This window comes from Amphiprion ocellaris, chromosome 6 (assembly GCF_022539595.1).
Source record: "Amphiprion ocellaris isolate individual 3 ecotype Okinawa chromosome 6, ASM2253959v1, whole genome shotgun sequence".
NCBI lineage: Eukaryota > Metazoa > Chordata > Actinopteri > Pomacentridae > Amphiprion > Amphiprion ocellaris.
In genome coordinates, this window is record NC_072771.1 from 12,386,551 (window position 1) to 12,409,633 (window position 23,083).

At 42.1% G+C, this 23,083-nt stretch overlaps 2 protein-coding genes across 7 annotated transcripts in view; both read right to left on the reverse strand.

The window, feature by feature from the left end:
* mtmr3 (myotubularin related protein 3) overlaps positions 1 to 3,496 on the reverse strand; it is a 46,135-nt gene extending 42,639 nt beyond the window's left edge. For all 5 annotated transcript variants that reach the window (XM_023268097.3, XM_023268096.3, XM_035947193.2 and 2 more), the window contains exons 1-2: positions 3,308 to 3,496; positions 1,225 to 1,299 (exon numbers count right to left, since the gene is read on the reverse strand). The gene's annotated coding sequence lies outside the window, so the exon portion shown is untranslated. The remainder of the gene's footprint in view (positions 1 to 1,224; positions 1,300 to 3,307) is intronic.
* Positions 3,497 to 4,621: 1,125 nt separating this feature from the next.
* cux2b (cut-like homeobox 2b) overlaps positions 4,622 to 23,083 on the reverse strand; it is an 88,523-nt gene continuing 70,061 nt past the window's right edge. For both annotated transcript variants that reach the window (XM_023268130.3, XM_023268131.3), the window contains exons 5-22: positions 22,714 to 22,854; positions 22,331 to 22,490; positions 21,377 to 21,456; positions 20,881 to 20,947; positions 18,221 to 18,269; positions 17,439 to 17,543; positions 16,280 to 16,471; positions 16,111 to 16,169; positions 15,965 to 16,013; positions 15,631 to 15,730; positions 14,673 to 15,302; positions 13,563 to 13,664; positions 12,542 to 13,380; positions 9,832 to 9,997; positions 9,358 to 9,663; positions 9,077 to 9,265; positions 8,703 to 8,979; positions 4,622 to 8,534 (exon numbers count right to left, since the gene is read on the reverse strand). In XM_023268130.3, coding sequence (XP_023123898.2) covers positions 7,727 to 8,534; positions 8,703 to 8,979; positions 9,077 to 9,265; positions 9,358 to 9,663; positions 9,832 to 9,997; positions 12,542 to 13,380; positions 13,563 to 13,664; positions 14,673 to 15,302; positions 15,631 to 15,730; positions 15,965 to 16,013; positions 16,111 to 16,169; positions 16,280 to 16,471; positions 17,439 to 17,543; positions 18,221 to 18,269; positions 20,881 to 20,947; positions 21,377 to 21,456; positions 22,331 to 22,490; positions 22,714 to 22,854 — 4,319 coding nt within the window. In that variant the 3' untranslated portion in view covers positions 4,622 to 7,726. The remainder of the gene's footprint in view (positions 8,535 to 8,702; positions 8,980 to 9,076; positions 9,266 to 9,357; positions 9,664 to 9,831; positions 9,998 to 12,541; positions 13,381 to 13,562; positions 13,665 to 14,672; positions 15,303 to 15,630; positions 15,731 to 15,964; positions 16,014 to 16,110; positions 16,170 to 16,279; positions 16,472 to 17,438; positions 17,544 to 18,220; positions 18,270 to 20,880; positions 20,948 to 21,376; positions 21,457 to 22,330; positions 22,491 to 22,713; positions 22,855 to 23,083) is intronic.

Below are 23,083 nucleotides of genomic sequence, written 5' to 3' on the forward strand. Positions count from 1 at the left end.
CTCGAGCAGCCCTTCTCATGCAGAAAATTTCCGCACTGTGCACCTCTACACTTTTCTAACTACGTGGACGGAGCCGCACAGAAAAACCTGTCAGAGGGCCAGGACCTACTCGTAGCTGAAGTCTAGAAATACATGCACTTATACGATTCATCACACAGAGATCACCTTGGTAACCGTGTTATGGACAATTCATGGTGTGAAATTAAAACTAACGGCTGAAATGCTTTTATTCGGTAAAATTCCATGTTGTAAGTGGTGTAAACGATGGCAAACTTCTTCTACTCTAGTTAGTACTAGAGTAGACTAGGTAGACGTGTTTGCGATACACTGCCTGCTGCAGTTTGGGAGCAGACCCCGCACGGAGTATAAATGCACACACGTTCTCTAGCACAGATTTCCATGCAGCTGATTTCCATGTAGCTCGTTCGCGCGGAAAGTATAACCTAGCCTTACCGTGGCGGCTTAGGGGTTCAGGCACTAACCACAAAACTGCAATATCTCTAGGTTGATTGACCAGGGATTTTTGTTGCATGGCATTCCTCGTCTCTCACCAACCTCATTATCTCTCATTTCTCTTCTGTCTGCACTCAAAAATGGCACAAACGCAAGTTTATCATTCAAACAATGTGGTGCCTTTTCACTGAATTCCCTAGAAGTGCAAATTTTGAGTCTGATCTATGAGGTCACTATATGTCCTCTTAATGACATTACTATCTGACATGAACAACTAAACCAACAGCCTTATCTACATGAATTTGCAGTGGTTCTGTTGGCTCTACGTATACTCCATGTGAGCACACCGTCAAGTAATTCCCAATACAGGGAGTGTCTGAATTTTGAAACTTGGTCAAATTTAAAGCCTGGTAAAGCTGCTGACTCACTGCATTTTTGATGGTGTACGTGAGGACCAGGATGTGCAAGTACTTTCTCAGGGAATGGGTCTAGGCAATGAACTGACGATAGACTATGATCCACAATTAGATTGTTAGCCCTTGGTTGGGCAGTCATGTTCAAAATGTTCAATAGAAAATCAATTTGACATGAAGTGGCATAACAAGGAAAGGCTTGGGCTTCAATAGCAGGACTTAGGCCTCCAGTACAGCTTATATTTAGCCAGTTGCATTTACAAATGCAGTCAAATGGGACAAAAGCACTGGTGACCACACATAAAGAATATGGCTCAAAATGTCACAGAAATCAGTGAAATGTATCATTCAGACTTACCTCAGACAATCAGCGATGGCAATAAGCAGTTCTGGTGATCCTGTTTGGAAACCCTCACAAGCAAGACATGGAAATCTGTGGAAATCAAACTGAATAATGAGAAAAAGCATTTTTCTCTATATTTTCCTAACAGCAGGCTTCTTCGCTGATTCATAAAAGCTACAGAAGCTCTTCTGATTGCCTGGCAAATATAGATGTACTGGTGATCATAGTGGCTTGCATCTAAGCTCAAAGATACCACTTAACTGCAGAATGGAAAAAAAATCCAGCTGGATCTCTCAAGGCACGAAGGCTAAAGTCTAGCCAGCGAACAGACACGGTTTAGTCATGTGAAAATATCACCTAATGTTCACTGTCAGAAATAAATAGAAACACAACATCCACATTCAATATATTTTGTAAGACCATGCATCCATGTCTGGAGGTTAATAAAATGCCACTAGAAGGCATGTAAAATGTTACACTGTACAAACAGTTATATGTGGCTAAACTGCCTTACAATGGTTGGTCACATGCCCAAATGGCTGGTAACATACATAGCAGAGCCAAACACTTCACAGCACTTGGCTGATGGCTTGTTTTAATTTCCTTCCCAGGATGCCCTTGAAATAGGTGAAAAATCTAATTTACCAAGAATACTAACAACTTTTTTAGTCAGATAATGTTAAACTATTTGTACAAAGCTTATTCTTAAAATCTATATAAGTGATATCTCCTAATATCACTTTTCAAAACAGGCAACCTGTTAAGGTTCTCTCAGTATACAGCCCCACAAATAGTTGTAAAGGTCAGCTACTCTTGCAGAGACTGAAATCTGATCTAAGAAGGTCAGTGAATGGGCAGCTCAGGAGCTCAACACACCTTCTCAGGAGCATTTAAGATGCCTGAAGACAGAAAGAAGACAAAAATCTCACTGCACTAGCGACAGACGAGCCTCTCAGCATCGTAATGCTCTTTGAGAGTGTTGTGAAGCAGCCAAGGGAGGTCATTACTACACCGAGTGAGGAGTCCGGCTTTTACTGCTGGTGCTACCTGATAAAGCATATCTGAGCAGCACACGGCTCTGTTTACCGCAGCGGGCTCATGACCCGTGGCTGCGGCTCAGTCTGGCTCTAAGTTCACACAGTCACACAGGGAAGGCTAAGCCCCTTAGAGCCTTAACGTTACTCCTATCCCGTGACAGGCCAGCATGCATCACAGACTGCAACATTATCGAGCTTCAGTCTCCTAAATAATTTTTAGCAAGTTTAAAAAAAGAAATATATGACTGGGACGATGAACTGTAATGACTGACAACACAACTAGAAGTACACGGCCAGGTAGCGAAAAAAAAAAAGTCTTTACGCCCACAAAAGCAGACATGTTCGCTACCTTCGTGAAAAACGCTAATTTTGTTAACGTTGTGGCTTTAATTTGCAAGCGAAACCGTTAATGTTATTTTAGATTAGTCCGCGTTTACTCGTAACGTTGGCAAATACTAAGCTACTCAAAAAACATACCCAAACACTTGAACGGTAATCTTCACAGTAAATTGCTCCCCAGCATAAGGTTAACAACTAGCTAGATATAGAGATATCATTTGCTGCCAGCTAAAAAGTCAGCAGCTAACGCCATTCCTGCGAACAGGTTGGTTAGAGAGATAATTAACCATGGTTAGAAACGAAAGTAACCAGTTAGATAGTAATATTACTGCTGCTCTGCCTTCCCTGTGGGTAACAAGCTAAATTTTCTGAAGCTATCTGACGTTAACGTCAACTGTTAGCTAGCTAACGTTCATCAACAATACCTCAACCGTAAACTAATGCTAATGAGCTAACACACTGCCCAAAGTGTCGAATTGAACAGAAAGCAGCCAATCTTAACATTTTCTAGTGAGCAGTGTGATGTGTTGCAATCTTTCAGCACTCGGTGTTTGGTGTTAGTTGCCGTGACACAGAGCGGCTAGTAAGCTGCTAGCTAGCGTTAGCTCGCTGGGCTAGCGCTGCTCTCTGTAACTGTTTTTGTTGTTATGAGATGGAGGGCGGACCCCGGAGCTGAGGCCTCTGTCAAAACACCGAGCAACGACTACAACCGGCAGACTCACCAGTGGAATGAGTGCTGAGAAGTTAAAAGCCAAAGAGTCATCCGAAGTCCGTGCAATTACTGAGCAGCAAAGCAACCTCGAACAAATAGACACTAGTCATATCCGGGCCGAGGCCAGCTTCACCGCGTCCCCTTCCAGCGCCGAGCCGTCGTCGCCATCGCCGCGAACTCTCCAGCCCAACAAGCTACGTGTATGCGTGACGTCATTGCGTCAGAGCGATGCTCCGCGAGGGGGAGGGGGTCAGACACACCACGCGGTACGATCATGTAAACATTGAATTGTGTACTGCTGCTATAAGTCACTGTAGCACACACGAATTCGGTGTGAATGAGGAGATTTTTGCATCCTCGAAAAGCTGAAGACGCAGCTACACACTCTGGTGCACGGACTCAAATCCTGCTCTTCTTCATATTCATCAGTGGCCTCCATCTGATATCTGTTGACGTCTACAGTGCATGCTCTGTCACTCATCCCGGCTTCTACTATGTGGAGGGGAGGACAATACAAAGCTGTCACCGAAATTTCTTGTGAGAAAGATGTCTCCTTTGCATCGTTTTCTTTGTAGCTTTTAGTGCAACAGTGATCTCCTGTTTCACTTGTGGTGTTGCCATGTTGCCATAATGTGTTACAATAAATATGAGATTTATTGTGATTTAAGTTGAATAATTATCAGTTTCACTGTTCAGTGTATACGTAAGACAACATTCTGAAACGCAAAATATGTTGTTAAATTTCAACATGAAGACAACATGGGAGCAACTTGTAACTTTGTACATATAATGACAATAACTGGACCCCTATGCACACAAGTTGTGGTCCTACAAATGAATCCACGTCACCATTTTGACATGTCAAAATAGACAGAAAAAATAGGAAACTAGCTTACAATATGCATGCTAATCCCATTCTACTGTAGTTAGAAGCCTCAGAAGTTGGTGAAATGAACAAATACTGCATTTTTTGTAGAAAGTATGGGTATGTCTATATATTTATAGGAACTTTCCAGCAAATACTGTTTTAAGGTAAAAATAGAGAATTCCCCAGGTTTGAATAAATTCAGCCAAAATGTTTGAGTACTTTGATTTTGGACCTGATGATCACAATTATGAAGCTTGAACAAAATCTGAGACAGTGGAGGAACATATTTCCTAAATGTTGTCTGAATTGACACAGACTGACCATACAGTGGCATTTTAAGGTAGTCTTTGTACATTTATAAAATGGTGTGCATTCATTTGTGTATACTAATATTAATTTGTACAGCAAAAATGCCCATTTCTCACCAGAGAGAAATAAAAACACAACACCGCAGGATCTTAAACAATTATGTATTGACTGATGGCTTACATATGCAATTTCCTTTCCAAGACGCTTGGCATACCTTTGTCTATTCTTTAACATTTATCAGCCTGACATGTGAGGCATTAGATGGTTAATTAAACCTGCATGACACTTTTCTTTATTGGCTCACAGCTGACTTTCATATGACAAATTATCTGTGACAAACCCTCAGTGCCAGAGTTGTAAATATTGTTTCTGTATTAGCAACTCTGAATCATTCAAATTTTGCTGATCAGTTACTTCATTATTTAGTGACTAATGTCAATTATAAAATAAAACCATCTAATGTGTAGGGCTCTTGTATTAAAAAGCTTTGCTTTTCTGGACTGGTTGACAAAAAGCCCTACACACCTTGTAGATCACACTTTACCACAAGGCATTTCTCCGTGAGGATAATGCATGAGGCATATGATATGGCACAAAATAATCTTGACTTAAATATTTACCCGAAAGTAATGTTTACGGGGTCATTGTTGGGCTCTGATTTGACTGGAATCATGATGACTTTGTGAGAGCCATATTTATCAGCTGCACCATGCATGGACTTCACTAATGCAAAAAGATTTTAAGTGCTGATTCAATGTCCCTGTGCAAGAACAATAACACAAAAACAGTCTATCTCTTGTCATATGACCAGAATGGATTTGCATGCAAAACAATTAAATGAGCTTTACATGAAGAGTTAATGGTCTGGGTAAATACATTTCTTTTTCAGTCATATGTCCATGTTACCATGAAAGACAATGAAATTTTCACATAAAAAATGCCACTTCTAATCATACAGTATATTATGCACAAAATATGGTGGTACAAAAACCAGAGAAAAATCTTCTGTGGCTCCAAGAGAAAACAAAAACAGTATTTTAGAGAGCAAAGTCTACTGATCTCAAAAATGCAACCCATTAGCCTCATCCTGGTAGTTCCAATCTACACTGTACTTTGACGTGTGTAATGAATTAAAAAACGGCAACAATTCTCCAACAAACCACCATTTTCGGCAAAAGTTGAAATTCCCATATTCATACAACTTCCACATGTTCAATATAACGGAGTCTTTCTATACACCACATGTTTATCATAACCAACACCACTGATGAGAGCAACTGTTTCAGTAAAGCTTTAAAAAGCAAGACTACCCTGAGAGAAGGTCTAAAACGTGGGCAAGCTTGCCAGACCAGAACTGGCTTGAATGGGTTTGGTTTATTAAATCTGTACACTCTATTTCAATATAATCAGCACATTTTGTTCCAAGAATGTAAGATATTATTTTTTAGTAATTGTGTAATATATATCTCTACATAATACAATCCGAGTCCTCTGAACTATGTAGACATGTGCAAGTGTTTACTACCAACTTCAACGATACAGTAAAGGCAAAGACTTGTGGACACTAAGTTAGGATAATGTTGATATTTGAATTTTTCTTGAGTCCTCACAATTATCAAAATCTAAGTGCTGTAAGTACTTCATACACGAGGTATTGAATATCTAGTTAACTGTTCTGAGTATAAAATAGAGGCAAAATACATAAAGAACATCTTGCAAGCATGACAAAGAAACGTCTACAGACACAATACACAAGTGGTCAAAGATAATATGAGGGGATACTTGTAATCTTTTGTGTCCTTGAATATAGTGTACTTACAGATTGACTGCTGTCTGGTTGATGAGAGGTCATACTATATGTATCATGCTTTCAAACACTACGAGTTTTAGCCTCAAAGTAGATCAATGTGCAGCACTGTAGTGACACGATGCTTGAGCCAGAGGTGTTTCATTAGGTACAATTTATGATAGCTACAGAAAAATACCCATTTTGAGATTGCACTCTCAATCTGGTCTAACCTGCGAGGAGAATCACAATACATATAAAGGAATAACCACTCCCCGTGTTCTTTGTAAAAGACAACTCAACACTCCCCACTTGTTCCATCTTTGATCTTTAAGGCATGAACTCACGTCTGAGGCATGATACATTATAGTTTTCCTCCACTGACTCAAGTAAATGTGGCTCATGTTTATGTATAAGAATGAAACGCATGGTCATGACATGATGTGCATCAACATAATCTGAGGTAAACCAGGTGTCCTGTGTCTTGGCCCATTACAGTCTGAGAACCAGTGCCTTTGAGGGTCAGAGAGGTAAGTCTGAAAGAAATCATGTAAACTGTGCTCTTGTGAAGTGAATGTTTCACTTACTACCAAAAGCACAAGGGCCCTAAACTGTAAACCTCAAGGATTATTCAAAGAAAAAAAGAAAACACTTAAAGTACTCTACTTATTAGATTTAACATTTTCTTTTTTCTCATTTTTTGCAGGGTTTTCAACTTTTTTTCTCTTGTTTTCGCTCAAGTATAATCACAGGTGACTAACTACAGAGGATAACAGGGTCAGGTGAGTACCATGCTACATCAGGTTTAGAGAAGGCTATTGCAGACAATTCTACAACATGTACAACCACATTTTATACGTGTGAGTTACAAATATTTCAAAACATATCACCAAGAAACTAAGTACATACAAGATGTTCAATATTTAGAGTCTTAAAGGACTATCCCTCAGTCAGTAATAGGATTTCATGTTACTTGACTTAAATTGTCCAGTCTTACAGACAAAATCTGAAAAATTGCTATTCAAAAAGTAGCAAATTTGGTCAATGTCTCTTTTCAAATAGTTATAGTGCTTTTAATGGCTTAAGACAGGGGTCTTCTTTTAATCTCACCCAGTGGCAATCTACAGAACTTCAGTGTACATTTTATGACACCATAGCTGCAAAAGTCTTCATGTCAAGTCCAATAGGTAAAACAACAGCTAGTGCTGTCACATATATTTCAAAGTAGTATGCATTATCAAAAGAAAGAAAAAACAAATACACACTTATAATTTTTTTTCAACTCTTGAGTTTTTGTAGGGAATTTAGCCATATGTTTAGCTCTGCGTTCCCGTTTCCTAAGCGTTTTCAGTGTGAGTGGACAGGCCTTCAGGAGCCAGGCTCCATTCAAAGTTTTCAGGAAGACTCTATCTGAGACTCTCCTGTGTGCTGCGACAGTCATCCGCACTAGATACAGTAAAGTGGACTTAAAACTCCCATTCCAGTGTTTCTTCTCGATTGGCCGCTCTCTCTAGCCTGTGGATGATGTTATTGAGGTTGGCCATTTTCTCATTGCGTCTCTGAGTGCTTCTGTTGAGTTTAGGGCTTTGGAAGGGAGGGAGTGGGTTCGGTTCCAGGCTGTGATTGGTGCTTGTTGATGGAGGGTTGGGCAGCGAGGGTGATATGGGAGCAGAGGAGGAGGGAACAGGGGAGACTGACATCATGAGGCCGGGTGAGGATGCAGCAGAGGGGGAGTTGAGGGAGACCTCTAGGCTGCTACGGCAGGGCTCTGATGAAGCCTTGAAGCTGACGGGGTCAACAGGTGACTTTCCGGATTCTTCCCCCTCATGCCTGGACTGGTTGGCTCTCTGGGGGCCATCTATGGAGGCTGCACCAGGATAGAGCCCCTGAGTCTGGCTGCTCATCCCCTCCTCTTGCCTCAAACTCTGCCCAGCCAGGTGGGGCTCGCGACAGCCAGTGATGGAGTCTTCGTGCTCACTTTTCAGCTGTGGGAATGGTACGGTAGGAAAACACTGAACTCTTGACTGTTTCATAGAGTCTTCTCCTCCTGCTTCTGCCTCATCTTCCCTGTCTATTGCCTCCTGTTTGACATGAGGCAGTGCAGCGTTGGCGCCAAGAGGAAGGCTGGAGTGGATGTGTCCTGAGGGCTGTTGTAGTCTCCTCTCCTCTCCATCAGAGTGGGGGCTCCGTGTCACTGTAGGGGAGTAGCTCTGGTGCTCAGCATCCGTATCATCTGGCAGACCTTCCATCAGCACCTCACGTCGCATTCTAGACCTGCACACAAACACTATTGTTAGACACTCATTTAAAGGAAAGTTTCAGAGACAGGATATTTAAGATTACTTTCCTAGATATTTGGTAGCAACTTAAAGTAGAGGTAAAGAAGTAATGAAAACAACAAAGACAGCCATTAGTACAGTTCACAAAGGGCATTAGACTGGCCTGTAGTTGTGGAACCAGTTGATGACAGTGTTGGTTTTGAGGTTGAGCTGTGAGGCCAGCATTTCAATGGTGTTCTGAGAGGGGTAGGGCTCCAGTAGGTAGGCCTTCCTGAGGGCTTCTTTCTCCTCAGCTCCCAGCACCACCCGAGGTTTCTTCACCTGGCTGTAGGGGCACAAGTCCAGCGAGGCCAAGGCTGGACTCACACACTCAGAACGAGTGCTGGGTGAGTCGCTGTCCGAGCCAGTGCTCAGCAGCCCGTACCGCCTCTTCAGGTAGGCTAGAGGACAGAAAGGGAGATCCAGAGTAATGGGATTACAAAACACTAACAATTTCTCATAGTGAGCATTATTACAGAATGCAATCTGCGTTCTCACCTTTCTTCTCCATCTTCTTCATGGCCCTCAGCTTGTCTACATTGTGAGGATCATTGAGCCAAAGCTGCATGCGGACAAATGGCTCCCTGCCTTTCAGGCTGAGTTTGTGCCAAGGTTTGGGTCTGGAGAGCAGGTCGGACACTGAGCCTTGAGTCAGACCCAGGATGGTCTCCCCAAAAAGACGCTGGCCTGTTGGTAACAAACGTATACAGTGCATGTAGGAGTGGTATCTACATTCAGAAGGAGTGTCACTTTAACCAACAGTTTGAACTCAAACCCACCAAGGTTGTTGTCTGTTAGCACCTCCTTGACCTTCTTGGTAATGGCGTAGGTGTCCAGCTCTGAAGACATGGCCACCAGCTCCTGGATGCCCAGCGGGTTAGTGGGTTGATGTAGAGCTGTGAGGCTCGGAGTGGACTTTCCTCCCTCTGGGTGGGTGGGCAACCCCAAGACTAGGCTCTCAGGCTGCTGGTTCTCTTTGCTGCTCTCCAGGGAGAGACTGACAGGCTCAACCAGGGGACTTGGGTGGCTCTCCACTGGGCTAGGAGGCGGGGAGGGTGAGGACTGGGCCATCACTGGGCTTTTATCTGAAAGTAAGAAGGAACAATACATTTATAGCCAGAATGTAGACATTACAGAAATCCCACTCTGTCCTTCATCCATTTTAGGTTAAAATGTTTAGTTTTTCAAATTTTGTTACTGCGGCATCTCTCTTGCTTCTACGTGTGAGTGAATGTTGTAAAACACAGCCTCACCCTGAGCGTGGCCCTGGTTCGGCGGCTGGTTGAGGCTCTGGCCGAGCTGATCCAGCAACCACAGCTGCATGCGGATGAAAGGCTCCCTGCCTTTTTGGGTCAGCTTGCTCCAGGGTTTGGGCCGAGACAGCATGTCGCTCACACTGCCTTGAGAAAGTCCCAACACCTGTGCAAACCAAGTGCAGGTTAACATGCTGTGAATAAATACACAAAACATAACATTGCTTACACCAAATGTATAAATGGCACAACACTGATTAATGGTCCAAATTATTGTAAGGTTTTAGCTCTTAATATTTGGCCTCAGTGATGCACTTTCAGAACACAACCACTAGAGGGAAACAACACACTGTAAATGTTTATGTTGGTGATGTATATTGCTTTCAGTTCTACTTGCAGCACATTTAATGAAAGTGAAAATCCACTGGTCAGCTTAATTGTCACATTATGATTTGTATGGCTGTGGAGTAATTTGCTTAGTAGATAAATAAGTCTGGCTATAAACTAACAAGGACCATTGTAGAAAAGGAAACTTTTCTTAATTCATCTTTGTTTTTGTAATATCAACACAAATCTAAAAGAGTGCAAAAAATAGATTATATAGGAACTGCTGCACTGTCTTCAACTTAACTGCAACTGTGTATAAGAAAATAATGCAATAATGAAACAGTCAAGAATTTATAAGTTTGACAATGAAGGATTAATATCTCCAAGAAAAATCTGCCACCAGAGCGCTTTTCAGACGTGATACTCAACACTGCTGCTTCACCAGTCTGTTAAAGTCATGACATTCTGCCATTCAGATATGGGTCACTTACACATTAATGTTCCATGTGGTTTCATTCAGAAATACCCACCACAGTGACAGACAGATGCAAAGTACACATGCAATATATGTCAATCACACAAGACTGGGCAGAACATCAAGTGATGTGTCATTGATAATACTGCAAAAATATAGAAAGACTACATTTAAACTAACAGAAGTTTATCAAACAGTCCAAATGACTAATAGTCCAATTTATTTATGATTTCCTAAACACTCAAAAGTCTGAACATGTGCAATAATAATGTAGCTACTACTTTACCATTAGTCAAATAAACATATCCAGACAGCTGTGCTGGAGCTCAAAATTCCACATGAGGACGATCGTTATGTAACAACTGATTTACATGCATTTATAAACTGTGACTCCTGGTGCAACAGATCACCTGTCTGAGGTGAAGACAAGTAAACAGTGTGACCTGCTGTTAGATTCTGACTGATCCTGTCTCCATGTCAGAGATAATTTCTAATTACAAGTACACCATTTCATGTAAACAAACACAACCTCTCTTTCTTTGGAGATGCTCATATGGATCCTGCTGCTGTTTGATGCTGCAGGAATTGAACAAACTCAGTGCAAAGACTCCTACAAACAGCTGGAAGCAACAAACTAAATTTCATCTCCCGTTACCATTTTGTCAAAACCTAGATTACATTTATTAGTGATGAGTTTCATTATTCTGACCTGTTCTGTCTTCTTTGTAGCAAAGTTTTATTTTTATATGGATATTTCAGTTTGAAATTGATGTGAAATCGTGGGGAAAAGCGAAGAAAGGTGTTTTATGATTTTGGCAGCAAATTGTGTCTTTTGCTCTCTGTGATGTTTTTGGAACAATATTCCCCAAACCACGTCACACAAGTTCATCACTTCTGTATGTGTATCAATTAATGTGACTGCATGCAGTTCAGACTTGTGTTGCGTCAAAAGTGATGCAGAAATGATACTAGTAAGATTGCCCTTGCGGCTTTTCTGGAAAAGTGAGCAGTGTGCTCATTCAGACATGACGCTGACATGCTCAGTTTCCATCAGATTAATAGAAAGGAGTGCACGTCTGAAAGGGCGTTAAGATTAAATTAACAGCTGTAAAGCAGAATCCACTGCTGTCTCACACTAGTAGTAAATTACTTGAGGGCTTCTAGGACAATGTTGTAGACAGAAAGTAATATAGAAGGGTACCTTTCAAACAAAACTGGTTCTAGTATACCAGGTATAAAGCAAATACAACATTTCAGACTCAGTTTGGGTTTGGATACGTACATGAAGCAACTGTACAATCAACATACAAACAGTCAAAAGTGATGTTATGTAAAAATGCGGGGATGCTGCGGGTGTGTATTGCTATGGGAAGCATAAAGCCTGCTGGTGGTAAGAAATTCTAAAAAGCAGACAAATTATTTCACAGCAAAGTGAAATACTATTATCTAATTATAAGAAGCTTTGGACTGCAGATATTGCTGCTAAAGTGGTGGGACTTATTATTAGGTTTAAAGAAGGCAATTACTTTTTCACATAGATGAGCTTTTGCTTTGTTTGTTTAAATAATTAAAATGCGTTTTGTGAGTACTGAGGTAACTTCAAACTAATATTTCACCTTGTTTGAAAATCTGAAACCATGAGAACAGGAACGTGGCAAATATAAATTTATTATCAGTGGCTGCTTACATTCACTGCCTATATAACCAAACTAAATTTTAACACAAGCACTTGTTCGAGTCTCTCATGATATTATATTAATTTGAATGTACAATATTACTTATTATAACTCTTAATATAGTGTACATACTCTCATTTCTCTTATGTCTTTCTGTAAGGTAAGACTGTATTATTTGCAAGCTGTTTGTATCAAAGCGTGCATGCATTAATATGCCAGAGCAACAGCTGACCTTTTCACCAAAGATCCTCTGACAGATGCCGTTCTTCGCCAGCTTCTCCTTCACCTGCCTGGTCAGCTCAATGGTGTCCACCTCCCGATACATGTACATCTCATACTGCTCTGGTGTCAGGGGGGGCACGGTGGGTTTCAGTGCACGAGGGATATATGCTGGGTAGTAGGAGAGACGTCCTGGGCCGGGTCCTGGAGACTCACCACTTACAGAGGTGTCTGACTCCACCTTCACTTCTACTGGCCGGCCCAGGCCTAGCTCATCCTCAGCAGCAGAGGCCTCCTCGCTGTTGGGAAGACCCTCGCCATTCTCAAGGCGAGGCCAGGGCCGAGGCAAGGCAGAGGGACCAGAAGAGGAGGAAGACAAGGAGGGGGAGACTGAACTGAAGGGCCGAGAGCTACCGCCACCTCCGAGTCCAATGGGTCCCCGCTCCTGAGACCAGTGCTGATCAAAGTACGTGCCCGCTTCACCGATCTCTGACTTGACTTTGCGAATGATGTTCTGGACAAAAGCAGCAGGGGAGAGGACACTGAGGGGTGTCTGGGGGCTGCTGATGGGGTTTGCCATGCACACGGTAACACAGCCTCCTTCCTCTTGTTTGATGGAGATGGGTAAAGGCAGGCCCCTAGAGCGCTCAGGGGGCCCCAGACGTTCCATCTGAACTCCTGAGCTGGCAGTTGAGGCCCTCCCGCAAACCTCCATCTCCATCAGGGCCTGCTGCTGTGCCTCCATCTCCCTCCTGGCCTGTTCTAGGATGTTCTTTATGGTTTCATCAGAGCTGCTGCCTGCCCCGTTACTGCTTCTGCCTGATGAGCTGTTTAAAGATGACTTGCCATCACCTAAATAAGGAACACCCCACACGCTGATTTCAATGCACACTCAAAATAGCTTTCCAATTGAGATGCATTAAAGTAGCAATCAAAATACATTTTAAAAACCATTGTCAATTAAAGAAAAAATCAATCAATCAATCAATCAAAATGTGTTTTAACTATGGGTTGACTGGCAGCTTCATACTCACCTCCCCTCTGAGACTGGATCTCCTTCTTGGCCTGCTCCAGGATATTCCTAATAGCGTCGTCTGACCCAGTTTCAGGAGTTCGGATGCGTGGAGTGATGCTCCCTGCCACAGAGGGTAACAGAAAGAGATAGAGAGAGAGAGAGAAAGAGGGAGAGGGAGGAGAGAGGAGGGGGGTGAGTGGGATGGTTGATCAGAGAGCAGTTCCAAGGCTTTGCTTTTGACTGGTAGATCAATGGCTGCCTTTGAGCGCGTGCTGTCTGAGGTTGCAGTATACGGGAAGCTCAACTTTCAAAAGCTGTGAATCTAGGGAGAAAACAAAGTTTAAAAGTAACACTACAAACATGGCAGAGGAAACCGTGAAGAAGTCAAGGATGAGGTCCAAGTAGATTAGAAGGTTTAAATGTACACGGGTCCAGGAGCTAAGCCACCAAAACAAGATGACATGATTACATCTGCTCTAAAAATGTATTGGTACATCATAGCTTTGTAGACTCCAACTCCTTAAAAGGCTCTGAAAAGAGCCTCCTCCAAACACTTCAGTAGCTTTGCAGATTTGGCCAAAGCCAATAGCTGTTGAACCATATCATCTATTTTCAAGTCGAGACATAAGTGAGGTTCAAAGTTAAACTAACCGTAAGGTGTTAATGGCCATTTCTTTAAACAAAACTAACTGCTGGGTCAGTTTTGACCTGCTGTACAAATCCCATTAAAAGACTAAAACTGATAAAGACACAAATCATTAAGGTCACAAATGCATAGTTTCCTAAAAAGGGGAAGCAAGCAAAGCACTGTGTGTGAGACTGACTTTAAACAAGTACCCATGTTCATAGTAAAGCAGAAACGTGTTGGACAATCTTTTGGACAAAAAGGATGACGCTACATCAGACTTTGGCTACAAATGCAACACTTGCTTCATTCATTTGATCAATTCATTGTGAGTTTTGGTCTTCTCATAAGTTTTGTTAATTAGAGGAAGAATAAAAAGGTTAAGAAGATGACTTAATGTGAACAACTTTCTCGTCCTGCGCGCCCTATTATCCCATGCTGTGGAGCTGTAAGTAATACTGTACTGCATGCTCTCCAACTGTGACTACATGTTTTCCCACTCACCTCTCTGGCGGACCTGGATGGTCCTGAGTGCCAGGATGTTCTGTTCATCAGAGAGGAACTGCTTCATCTTAATAAAAGGCTCTTTGCCTTTCACAGTCAGCTTCCTCCAGGGTTTGGGTCTTGCCAGGATCTCACTGACCGAGCCCTGGGAGAGGCCCAGTACATAGTGGCCAAAGACTCTCTGGCCAATGTTATGCTTCAGCAGCTGCTCTTTCACCTGGAAGGCGATCTCTGCTGTGTCCAGTTGGTCCTCGTCTCCGGCAGTTGAGCTGCCACTTTCTGATTGGTCACTGGGCAAGCCAGCATCAATGCTGCCAGCCCCCACAGACCCTTGAGAGGCTGACATGAGGGCAACTTTGGCTGCATAGAGGGCGGTGGGGAAAGCCATGAGGCCGTCCTTTTTAAAGTGTGGGGAGAGGAGTTGCTTGTGGAGTATGTGGTCTCCTGACAGTCGGTCCCCAGAGCATGGGGACACGGAGAAAGGACGGGGGAGATCATGGCTGGAAGAGGAACCATCCAGGGTGGGGGGACCAGGGCTGGGGGAGGCACGACTGTCTGCCTGAGAGGAGGATGAATGGGAGCCCGGCGGCCTGCCTGTCTCCCTACCTGTGTCCTCAGAATGGTCATCATCTGGGGACACAAATCACATTCTCTCTTACTGAGCTTGTGTGGGATGCATGCAGCAACAATAGTGTAGGCCGCCTGATTGATATCTAGCTGATAGATATTTCATGAATTATATCACTTGTTTTCTAGCTTTGCTAGTGCAGACTACATCTTGCAGGCTCAGTTTATGCACAAAGATTTAGGTCCGGAAAAAATCGACAACAGAATCGACTGAGCTGACCAGTGAGTGCCAAGCAATAGGTGACAAAACTCACTGCAAACAAAAACTGCACAGCTTTGTGCACCAAACTATTTACACTATGAGTTATGGACAGAAAATTAAGCTTGATACCATTGCTGTGCAATATTCGAGTCTTATCCACCAGGTACTTGTGAGATGGAAGAAAGGCCTCTTTATCCAGCAAAAGAGCCTCTGCTGCCTTGGCAGAATCCTTTACACACACACACACAAACACAAAAGCTGTTAATTTTTGATTAATCAATTACAGTGGCTGTCAATATCCTTATAATAGGTGATGGATCGGTGAAGCACTCAATGGCACTGCTGTTGTTTTTCCTTCCTGACACCAAGTCAACATTAGGAAGAAACTAAAGGTCTACTTTGGTAAAAATGTAGGCCTTAATACTGCTGTGTGAACAATAAGATTGTGCAGGATCACACATACCTGGGATGAGCTGCCATTTGCTGAAGCTAGCTTCATTACCTTTAGGATACTAGACAAAAACAAACATTCAGACAGTCATACATTTGGCTTGACATTAATTACATTACTATGACTTAGTGACACATTCCAGCAACACCAATTATCACCTTAGTTCAGTTTTAATCTCTTCATAGTCCATTTGGGATTGCAGTTTAGCTTCTAATCTCTGAAATGGAAAAAAAGAAGAAACATTTTTTCATTCTTAATAAGAGACTCATTAATTATCAGAGCCGCTGAGGACAGACGAGGTGTCTGTCACGTGTTGGAACCACTCACCTCAATAGCTTCTGTCTTATAGGCCAGCTGACGTTCCAGCTCTAGGATTTGATTGGCTGAGGTCTCTTGCACTTCCTGCAGTGTGAACTGCAGGCGTTGAATGTTTTCTAGAAGTCGGAGGATTTCGCGGTCTTTAGCCAGCAAGGCAGCCTCCAGCTGGGAGGGCAACGCATCGCCCTTCTCGTTCTTCTCCTGACAGGGTGAGAGTGAGACACGAGGAAGTGTAGTGTGAGGGGGCAGGAGAAAAGGTGATAAAAAGAGTGAAGGCAGCTGGTGAATCACAATGTCTGAAGTGGTGATGTGATATCAGTTTGTCAATGGTTTCAGAATGTGAGGATTTGTACACAACAAACTGATCTAAATTAAAATTGCCGTGGTCATCATTTGCTAATTTTATTAGGAGCTACTTAGGTGATAATGTTTAAAGACATTGTACTATACCTATATGTTTGATCATTTAAGTATATTTTACTTTTCATTATGTATTAGTTTGTCCTTGTTTTGATTACTAAAGAAAAGCAGGCATTAAAGGACTGAATTTGACTGAGCACTATTACATTTGAAACGTAAAATCCAAGCGTTAACCAGTCTTGTTAAGTTGTGATGGTTATGTTCAAGTACATACAGAGAATTTGTCAGAAAATGCTTGTTGCTGTGTGATATATGTTGCTGTCTATTAACTTACTAACTCAGTCTAAGAATCAATCAGTATTTTAAATACAGTTACAAAAATATTAGTAGAATAAGATTATTTACTTCAGTACAAGTAAGATTACCTCAATTTAAAACTACTCAAAAACATATCAGTTTTAGCCATGTATTCAAACTCTTAAAAAATGTACAGAGCATTACAACAAAATGTAGTTAAAGGGTCAAAGTTAAAGCTAGAGAGAGAGCTACATTATCTGTGTTACATGTTCTTGTGTGGGGTGTTTTGTTTTTTTTAAAGAATACAATATTTTGACAGTGATTGAATTTATTGTAATAAAATCTTTTTTTTTTTTTTTTGGAGTGGAGTAAAAAGTACAATATATTCCTGTGAGGTGCAGTTCAGTAGTACTACAAAACACTGTAAATGTACTCAGTCACAATGCACAGCTACCGAGATGTGGCCATTAAAAACACAAGTATTTCACACTGGACACCACATTATTCTTACCCTGCTAGTGCCCTCTGCTGGATGGCAGCTCCCTGTGGCGGCATTCTGGCCACTGGCTAACTGCTCCTTTAGCCTCTCCACTTCCCTCTGAGCCAGTTCTGCTCTCTGCACACAGACACGGTATCACAGCGTTACAGTTTTCATACACTAGTCACATCAATGGGCTCGTGAGATGATCAAGGTGAGTGCATATACATGAAGCGGTGAAGGCAAAGAGATGAGTGAAAACCTGAGCAGAGGCCCAAACAGACGAGTGCAGCCATCGGTTTATTCTGCTGAGGGGGCTGTTTAGTCAGCCCACTTTATCCCCCAAACTGTTTACCTGCTCTGTCACACCCGGCCTGCTAATTAATGATTCATTTTGAGAACATTTATCTAGAAGCTGCTGGCAGAGAGCAGCAGAGTGAGAAAAAGAGTGCGAGAGAGAAAAGCTGAAAGGAGAAGAAAGAAGTAGAAGAAAAGAAGTATCACCAGGACAGGAAGCAATCAAGGCAATGAGATAACTAAGAACCCTGGCGTTCAGCACTCCGGCATCAATCGCGCTCGGCAGTCTCCTGTTCTCTGCTGAGTGGAGCCGTGCTGCCATAGCGTGCCCACCGACGGGGGCTCAGGTTTACACTCGCTAATCACACACTCAGGGGAGGGGAGGTAGAAGGGGGAGGAAAGGAAGGGGGAGCGCAGGATGGAGGGTGTCTAATTAAAGCCAAGGCTTGATTACAGGAGTGATTACCTTAACGAAGGAGCATCTCAATCAGAGAAGTGCACAGGAAGACTGTACTCACCTGGTTTGCTTTCTCAAGATTCACCATTATGGCATCGACCTCCTCTGCCCTGGAACACAGACAGACAGAGAGACAGACAACGACAGGATTACTGAGGAGACATTCTCCCTTTTAAATAAATAGCAAAGAAAGAACAAGCCAAACTGGAAAACAAAGTTAAAAACTGACAGTCACGCATTATTTCTTAAGAGGTTCTACGAACAAATGCCATTTTCATGTGCCTCATACATATTTCAGGAAATTTAAATTTAAAGAGTTTTATGCCTCGGATCATGACCTTATAATGATTGATTGAGAGCAAAATCAAATATAAGAAACGGCAAAGGCACGATAGACAGTAGCGTTGTAATTATTCTATCTACAGCTACAGCTGCCATAGCATGCTGCTAAATTTACACATGAACACAGATTTGCACATACACTATACTGAGAGGCCTCTAACATTTACAGCATATTAATGATAATGCACAAACTATTTCAAAAAAAGTCTCGCATACCTCTTTATCATTAACAAACGTTACAGTTCAACACCACCCCAAACTACAGCCTGGATAACTGTTATACACTTAAATCAACCCCATCCAAAATCCAACATTATAACCTTCATAAAGGGAGGATTTATTGCAAGACTGCTGAACTAGATGTCATTATTAATTAGACTGTCATTATTAGCTAGATGTACCTGATAAAATAGCAATGGAGTGTATCATTGCCTTTCTTCTGGCATTTCAACACCACAAATACAAAACTGCAGCAAGGATTTTTGAAATAATGACATCATACATCCAAATTCTTGGAGTATCGCCACATATTTTACTATTCACCAAAAGAATATTGAATAATTAATTAATTTAACTGTTCAATTACATTTTCTTCAAATCCCTCAACAGGATAATGTTTCAAAACCTTGTCAAAAATACCAGGAACATTCTGGTAAACAAATATTAACTTGAAAATAGTTTATTAACCAATGGTCATATTAAGACACTGTGAAAAAAAGTCAAGTGCAATTTGCATGTAAAGTTTGAATGTAAACGCCTGTACAGGTAAAGTCCTGGTGACACAACCTCAGTGAATGCTGCAGACTGTCTCAGAGGTGGCCAAGCAGCAGGTAGAAACTTATATGATCCATTTCCTCAGAACCCTGGAGACTTAACTCCAACTTGCCTCCATACATCTAACAATCAGAGCGCTCTAATTTAAACAGAAGCTCAGCAGGATTATTCATGAGGTTTGTTTGAAGTTCAACAGTTTCATTTTGCACACATGGGAACTGATTTTCAAAAGGTAGATAAGGATGAATTAACGAGGATGCTGTGATTGATTTAAATATGCACATAGGTTTCTCGAGTTTCAGGACACAGTAGTCCCGTTCACCAAAAGAGAAAACTGTTCAAAGAACCTGCTGGACTTTTTAAATACAAATTCGACTAACTAAATTCAGCCAAAACCTTCGTTATCTTTTATTTTTTCCAACTATCTGCTCCATTGTCTTACATCAAAAGAGCTGAGTTATTACCAAAATATGATGAAACCCAGAGACTGATTGTGTTGTAAGGACTCAAGCAGGCAAAATACAGTGCTCCAGCACTTGTACAGTGAGACATAGAATGAGTCATATACTGTCTGAAACTAAACCTATTCTTGGCGTTAATTATCATCAGTGTTGTGCGGTGCAGCTCTGGTTTCAGAGGGTCGTGGCAATGCCCAGGTCCTATCAATAAGGCCAGGATAGATGGCACCCCGCTGACAGCAAACACTAACAGGTGTCAGCTCCACGTTTAATGAACCTGTGCAGTACGGAAAATGTTTTGTATTGATTACCTGTTCAGCTACTCAAGCCGAAGCAGACAAATAGTCTTTCTTATCAACATTGAGGAAACAGTCAGTGAGAGTAATAGAGGCCGGCGCAGCGTTCGGAGGCTCAGGGTCAGGGAGGGATAACTGCAGCTGGAGCTCTGGGGTCAGTGTTGCTACTGTCAGCCCACACGACTGTGACGAGGAAAACGCACACACTGTATGACAAACCACATCACGAAGACAGTCTTTCAAACTGCAGCTCTGCGCAAAAAGGTAACGCCGAACTGAAAATGTGTCCAATCCAACAAAATGGATGGCAGTGGGTCCAGAAACATCACTTCAACTGTGGCATGGATTAAGCCTGGGAGAAAATCCATTAGCAGCGGCTGACTGTGCTCTGGAGCACAACCCAAACAAAGGAGTGTTTACTTTGAATGTCTATCGACATCCTTCATACAAGCTCAGATTCATTTCAGGCGTGCGGTGGATACATTGCGCTCAAAGACCAGGACAAGGTAGAGTGTTTTCTGAAGCAATCTTTAAATGGAGCAATTCTTCTTGAGGGCTGTCAAGGCCGAGCTGCTGGTGAAGGCAAACACAGACCTCTCTCATCGACCTGCATTAGTGGCTGAGTCACTCTCATTCTCTGCCTTTACAATGGCATTCCTCAGCTCTACACTGGCCGTGAGTTTTGTAGGCAAGGTAAGACTGGAAATGCTACAGCAGGCGCCAGTGAGGAAGACCACAGCGATGGCAGTGTGCAACCATCATGACTGCAGGGAGAGGTTGAGTTTGTGAAAGTTTGTCAGAAATATGTGGTAAAGTAACCATACAATGTAAAATATGAGGCAGACTCTTACTTGTTGGCCATCTCCTGGTTGTATTTACACCGCAGGTCCAGCAGCTCTGTCTGTGCAGTATTCAAAGCTGGCAAGAGGCAGATAGCGGGAAGTGAGATGTTAACTTAAAAAAACACATGAACTTTAACCTTAAAGCTACACTGCAGATTAATTTAATTTAATAATCCAAATTCTGAATCCATTAATATATTTTTCAGATTCAAAACACAGTGAGTGCTCAGTTCAACATAACCAGTGATGGGAAACCTTTAACAGTCAAAGAATTCATTGAAAACAGATATTTCACTGGTACATATAGTGAAACCCAAAGTTCATTGGTAAAAATATGACAGTTTAACTTTTATTTATGTAAACAGAGCATCAGCAGGGCATCAGTGTTTCAGCAGAGGGCACCATACTGCAATTATACAAGTAGTGGCAAGTAGAGTCACTACTCTTGAATGGATTTTAATTAAATTTAACAGCAACAGTACATGCCAGTGTTTAAACCACTTACATGAATGCAGAACTTTGATCTTCTCCTCTGCTTCTGATAGTCTGTCAGCCCCGCTAACATCAGCGCTCTCCTCCGCCTCCCTGAGAAAATAGGCTCTGTCAGTTCCTTCACTATATCATGGCCACATGTTTAAAGCTACAATTACTCGCACTTTAGGCCTTGAAACAGAAAAATATCGTTAGCCTAAAATCCTCCCATCTCGAATGGGCATGTGTGGTGGAGGTTACAAAAACTGAAATTTCAAGAAGCAATGCTCATATGTCTTTGGAGTACTCTGGAGCCTCATTTGATGCTGGTCGATAATGAGGGTTACTTTTCTTAACCACTTTAACCAATTGGAGTTCTTACTACTGCCCAGACTGTTCCCAGGAAACCTGAAAAGTCAGTGTTTGCTAAATGGAGAAGCTTGATTCAACAGGCTTACAGACAGAAAACTATTTTTCTTTTTTTTTTTTTTACATTATTTTAACAAAATCTGAGCATTGCTGTTTTAATTAGCGGGAAGATGATGACTATGTATATATGAATGCACTGGAAAAAGTTTATAACATTTGGGCTGAACAATTAATCAAAATATCAAAATTGCACTATAGACAAGTGCAATATTAAAATCATAAGGAGATGTATTTTTTTGATGAAGGTAAAATGTGTCACAACAAGCCATTTTAAATGAAGCGCAGATGTAGAGATGCCTATGGTTCTACTGATATAGAAGAGCATGCTTGTTTGGTACAGACTGTAGCTTTTGTTTTTGGTGGAAAAGCAATGGTAAAATGACCTTACCAACTGAAATTGTGTCTCATATCTGTCAATATAATCACAACTTTTTTCTTTTTTTTTTGAAAAGAAGTCAGTCCTTAATAATATTCTGACAATTTTAAATGCTATAAAGTCTTAGGAACAGTTGCAGTTGCAGTCGCAAGTGGTAAAGGAGGATTATCCACAGGTCCTCACCCTTGGTCCTCAGCTCGGTCCTGGCAGCTCTGCTGCGGGGAGCCTGGTTCCCCAGGAGCCGGTGTGCTGTTGGGGGTCATCAGGGAGGCTGGAGAGCTGGTTTCTGGGGTCTCCTCTGTCACTGCTGCTCCTGATACTGCTGGACCATCCTCTGAGGACTCTGTGTGTATAAAGAGAGCTGCCATGGGTTTATCAAGTGATTGCCCAGATACTGAATATGATTTATGTTTGAGTGAATTTTCCTTCTTAAATTGACTATTTGTCACACTTCGTCAGATATTCTGGTATAATTCAAGGGCTGCTGCATTTCAACGAATCTCCCAGCACTTGCAGGCATGTAGTGTGGCAGCAGCCACTTCAGCGCTACCTGATTTTGGCCTGACCTGTCTTTTCAAGGCACTCCAGGTGTTTCTTCCAGTGCCCGCTGATCTCACGCACCAGGGCCTCGCTGTCTGGGGCTGAACTCTGAAGTTGCTGCAGCCTTTCCTCCAGGGAATGTGAGGCCTCCAGCATGGGAGCTGGATCTGTGGAACCAGACACAAACAAATCTCTGCAAAAAGAACGACTAAGATTCACATGATATCCACACATTTCTACTTTTCAAAAAAAGCAAAAATTGCTGTTTTACTGTGTGCACTGCCTGTAAAGCACATTACAGAGTTTTCTGCATCGCAGTTTCAACAGAGGCAGACTATTCCACTGAGACTTGTTTCCAAAGAGTGACTCTTAGACTTTCCCCACTCAGTCGCCTTT